This window comes from Takifugu rubripes, chromosome 22, assembly GCF_901000725.2.
Source record: "Takifugu rubripes chromosome 22, fTakRub1.2, whole genome shotgun sequence".
NCBI classification, from domain to species: Eukaryota; Metazoa; Chordata; class Actinopteri; order Tetraodontiformes; family Tetraodontidae; genus Takifugu; species Takifugu rubripes.
Window position 1 is genome coordinate 746,865 of NC_042306.1, and position 5,382 is coordinate 752,246.

Here is a 5,382-nt window from a genome sequence, read left to right on the forward strand (position 1 = left end):
GGCGCGGCCATTTCACTTTTTTCTTTCCTTACATAACTTGTTTTTTCTCGAGCCGCTCTCACTACACCAGAACTACCGCCACCCAGCCTGTACATTCCGGTGGTTGTCATGGCAACTGTGCTGCATCCCTCTTTCCTTTGTCCGTATCTCCCCTCCATCCGAGCTTCTGTGGGTTGAAAATCCCAGCATAATTGAGTTTTAGAGGCGAGGGATGCGGACGGCGCCCGTCTCTGGCGCCCGTTCCACGAAACCCGACCAACGACGGCGCAGAAGCCCAGAGAGCAGAACCGACACCGAACCGGTGTTCCCGCTTGGCGTGGACCAGCCAGGCCGATTTGTCTGCCCTTGTGGGCGGAGCCAGTTAATTCTCCTGATTCAGTAGGTGCTAGCTTAGCGTAGCCCTGGAGAACAGGTCTGCTGGTTCCGTGATGTCAGCAGCAGCCAGACGGTCACGTGCACAACCTTTATTACAAGTTAACAAATGCTAGTTTGATCATCTGGGAAGTCAAGAGTCACACGGCAAAGTTGTGATAAAAATAAGAGTTTTAAGTCGTATCAATAGAAAACGGCAAATGATGTTTTACCAAATCAGGTGCGTTACAATATCGCAGTTAACAAAGGATAAAAACTCCTTGAGGAAAATCTACAAATGGCATCATGAACAAGACCACATCTGAGCAACGTACGGCCGGGCGCGTGCACGCACAGACACACAGGTACCACAGACGATGACCCAGCGCCAGATTCTGGAGACAAACGCTGCCATTTAAAAATAGACACTTCATAAATTGATAAGAATTAGTTACAATGGATGGTTGAAAAGGCAGGTCCACATATTCAACAGAACAGGAACTAATCAGGTTTATTCAGTTTCACAGCAGCTTCAGCAGGTCTAGTCTTCAGTGTCCGTGTGCGTTGGTAGACGAGGGAAACAAATGACCGGGAAGTGTGACAGAAGCCGACCCCTCCTAGCGACGCCCCGTCAGAACCAGCACAGCCTACCGGGAAGTCAGAACCGTGTCGTGTTTCCAAGTTGACCAGTCAACTCAAACCATTTAAACGTGTTAATCATCTTGAGTGGGAGGAGAAGATACAGAGCTAGCTTAAAGCTAAACTAAGCCAGGCGGCGGGGGGGCTCAATAGTCCGCGGGCTCGTCCCCCTCTTCGTTCAGCAAACAGGTGCGGACCAGGGCCTCGGTCACGCCGTACGGGTCGCAGTTGGCGGACGGGCGGCGGTCCTCGAAGTAACCCTTCTTCTCCTGGCCCACCGTGCGGGGGATGCGGATGCTGGCGCCGCGGTTGGCCACGCCGGCCGAGAACTCGTTGATGTTGGAGGTTTCGTGGCGGCCGGTGAGGCGGCGGGCGTTGTCCAGGCCCCCCTTGGGATCGTAGGCCCGGATGTGGTAACTGTGCCTCTTCCCGAGCTTTTCGATGGAATCCTCAATGGCCCTGGAACCAAGGGGAGAGGTTTACCGTTAGAGGCCGGCCCAGGACGCAGCGGGTCAGCACGCGCACGCCGATACTCACGTCAAGCCGCCGTCTTCCCTCATCTCCTTGGTGCTGAAGTTGGTATGGCAGCCGGCGCCGTTCCAGTTCCCGGAGATCGGTTTGGGGTCGAAGGAGGCGACGACGCCAAAGTCTTCACACACGCGGTGCAGGAGGAAGCGCGCCACCCACAGGTGGTCGCCCATGCTGATCCCCTCACACGGGCCGACCTGGAACTCCCACTGCAACACAGATTCACCGTCACTGGGGCCGACTCCACCGCCACGGACGTGCACGCGCCCGCCAGCGTGCTTACCTGGGCCGGCATCACTTCCGCGTTGGTGCCGCAGATCTGGACTCCAGCGTACAGGCAGGCCCTGTAGTGAGCCTCCACCACGTCTCTGCCGTAGGCCTTGTCGGCGCCGACGCCACAGTAGTACGGTCCTGAACAACGACAGCACGTTAGCGCGGCGCTCACCAAAGCTCGGGGCCAACGGCGCCGGCGTGCGCTCACCCTGTGGTCCCGGGAACCCGTTGGAGGGCCAGCCGAAGGGGTGGCCGTCCGTGCCCAGGATGGTGTACTCCTGCTCCATGCCGAACCAGGGGTGCTGGTCCTTCACCATCTCCATCATCTTCTTACACGTGATGCGGAGGTTTGTTTCTGCAGAAAGGCGCACCGATCAAGACACGTGCACGCCCCCAACGCTCGCACACGAGCTAAACGGACACGCTACGACCGGTACCTGTGGGCTTGCCGTTGTACTTCAACACCTCACACAGAACCAGCTTGTTGGGGTCTTTGCGGAACGGGTCGCGGAACATGGCGGCAGGGATCAGGTACATGTCGCTGTTGGAACCCTCGGCCTGGTACGTGCTGGAGCCGTCGAAGTTCCACTCGGGCAGGTCTGAAAGAAAGAGACGTTTAGAGACTCACCAGGATTCACCAGGCGATCGTTCAAGGTCGGGAGCAGCCAGGATGCGAACCTTCGACGCTTTTGGGCTCATAATCCAACGTCCTAGTTTTGCAGCGCAGTCCCTCTCCGGTTCCGTCGATCCAAATATACATGGCCTGAACCTTGTCCCCCTGCGGGAGGTTCATGTACTGCTGCTTCACAGCTTTGCTGAGGGTGGCGCTGGCAGATGTGGCCATTTTAGCTGCTACTATAACACACCTGGGGACGACAGGAGAGCACATCAGGACCAATGCGTCCGAACAATGGCGCAGCGAGCACGTTTAGCACGACCGAGCACGGCCCCGCGATTCTGCCGCCATCCCAACACGCACGGAGCGGAGCAACACGTGCTCGCGGCCCGGTGGGCTTCCATCTGAACATCTGGCCCGGACCAGAGCGCAGAAGAGGAGCGCGTAATGGCGACGGAAGCCGCGGTGAGAGCCACGCTTGTGGGGCTCGTCCTGCTAGCCGTAGCCATGGCTACAGCCTCACGAGCGGTGTTGCAATGTTACATCATCTTTCGTACATCGTTCCCGTCGCTACTACAGCCTCACGAGCGGTGTTGCAATGTTACATCATCTTTGTTCCCCTCGCTAATACAGCCGCATGATTGCGTCACAAAGGCGCCCAGACAAAACGCCTGCTTCATTCTATATAAACGGGGTAAAAAAGCTGACTTAATTAACATAAGACTATATATTTGAATTTTTTTTTAAAAAAAAACACTTGCTACGTGTATACCAGGCCTGTGGCGCGCCGTGATCTTAGGTGAGGAGGGGGGAACAAAGAGGAGTGAAAGGGTATTACCTGGAAAAAAAAACGAGGAGATCGAGATTAAGAAGTGTTGGCCGGTGGGTTCCGGTGATCGGCGGGTTTAGACCTCGCTGGTGTTCTCTCATTCTCGAGGTCAGGAGCCGCTCCTCTGGCCACATATATATGAGGAGTGGACGGCTGTGATTGGACAAGCTCGCGTTCAAGAAAAATAAAAAAGCTGCTCGCTGATTGGACAAAACCAAACAGCCAGCCCATTCAAGCTGCTCGCTGATTGGACGAAACCAAAGAGCCAGCCCTCCCTCTCTTATCGCTTTCCGTGACTTTCCGTGAAAGTTGAAAAGAACAAAACAAAAAACGTGTATTTTTACCACACTTCATGTTTTTACCCGACATCAGTATCAGGAATTCAAGGTAAGAACAAGGTTTCTGTCGATTTTGCGACTGTTCGGCCACATGGCGCTAATCCGACTCCAAGGCGCCATCTTGTGGCGGAACCCGATTACGTCAGTGTTGGTCCTGGACGCACGCGCGAGACGTTTGCGTTTTATTTTAATAGTTCAGAGAAGAAAAAGTTAATTTTTAGACTTTTTAAGCTTTTAAGCTTGCATTTATTTTTAGATGGGTCGGACTTCTTGCATGAAACATTTTTCAGTATTTGTCAGCACTTTTGCTTCCAGTATTTAGGTGTTTGTTGGATGTTTGCCGCTCTTATTCGGACCAATGAGTAATTAAGATTAAGATTAAGATGTACTTTATTCATCCCCGTGGGGAAATTGATTATAGTAGCAACCTATACAAAGTATAGAAACAGAATAAATAAATACAGATAAGATTAGACGTCATAAGCATATATACAGCATATATTATAAGCATATATACATAATATAATATTTAGATATTATAAGAATTAATAAGCATCATAATTACACAAGTCAAAGTGTAGCAACCTTTTGTTCCTAATTCTACATACGGACCAAGGCCTAAAAATGTTTTCTGATATTGAATATTGAATTATAAAGTCATGCAACTGCTATTTAGGTTAATAAGCCTTTACACGGGAACACATGAAGGGAATGGTTGGTGTGTGAAGCCTGACTTTAGTATTGTTGACTTGATCAATCTTTTATTCATCCCGAACATTTAAACTGGGGATTCTATCTTGAAAGTGGAATATTTGCCAGCCATTTCTCTTGGTCCTTAGCACCTTTCTTGAGTAATGACAGCGGATTCTTTGGAGTCTGCTGCAGGTTTTCTTTGAAAATCATTTTTTTAAAAAACCAAATACACAAACTAGCAAAATCTTCAGATGCAAAACAGCATATTTGTGTGATAGAAGAGTGTGAAATGTAGCTGTAGTGCTGTTTTAGAAAGGATGAGATTCCAGAGTTCACCTCAGTTAAATAGTGTGAGAAGAAACAACTTTGTCAAGTGTCCTGAATCGCTCCGCTGGATCCGTCATTTGCCTGAAGCAGCGTGCAAGCTGCTCCAGGTGTCCTCAGATCCGGCAGATGCAGACGGAGTCGGGGGCCTTTCCAGCATAGAGGGGCGATAACGTTCGCCCCCGTGACCTGGGGTGACATTGCCTGATAGCAGAGCTGCTGGCGGGAATAAATTAGAGAATGAAAATGAGCGTTTTATCACCAGTGTTTCTCCCATCTCATCACTGAAATGTTTCCCATCTGGTAATCCTGGCAACATGATCTTTCCAGCAGATCACCTGATGGATGTTCTTAATAAAAGAGGGCTGTTGGAGGAGTGTTCCCTGACCCTGGCAGGCCTTCACTGATCCTGACCAGGATCACCACATCTCCAGGAGAGACTCCGAGGAGCACAGAAAAGAGTGCAAAGCATCATGAATGGACTCAAAAGTTTGGCTTTGATGGCACAGCCGAGCCATTTCAAGACTGTTCCCTCTACAGTGTTGGATAAATACGGGTTTTTTCATATGGGCTAGAAACAGGAATTGACGTCATAGCTCTGGAGCGCCACCCGGTGGTCGGAATACGACATAACTCCCGACGTTTCAGCGTGACGCTTTTACACAGCCGTGCGTGTGCGGTGAACGTTTCACACAGACGTGACCTAAAAACGTCAAAAGCAACAAACCTGAAACGCATTTTAGCTTCACGGTTAAAAGAAATAAAGCTTTGATTGTGGTGACAATAGCATG

General features: G+C 50.8%; 1 protein-coding gene across 1 annotated transcript; it reads right to left on the bottom strand.

Annotated features, from left to right (window-relative positions):
* Window positions 1–449: 449 nt before the first annotated feature.
* LOC115247848 (glutamine synthetase-like) lies at window positions 450–2,680 on the bottom strand. Its single transcript, XM_029830402.1, has 6 exons — window positions 2,470–2,680; window positions 2,229–2,390; window positions 2,000–2,146; window positions 1,802–1,929; window positions 1,528–1,727; window positions 450–1,449 (listed from the first exon to the last, which is right to left on the bottom strand). The coding sequence occupies exons 1-6, from the start codon at window positions 2,678–2,680 to the stop codon at window positions 1,137–1,139; spliced, it is 1,161 nt and encodes a 386-aa protein (XP_029686262.1). The 3' UTR covers window positions 450–1,136.
* Between the last annotated feature and the right edge of the window lie 2,702 nt (window positions 2,681–5,382).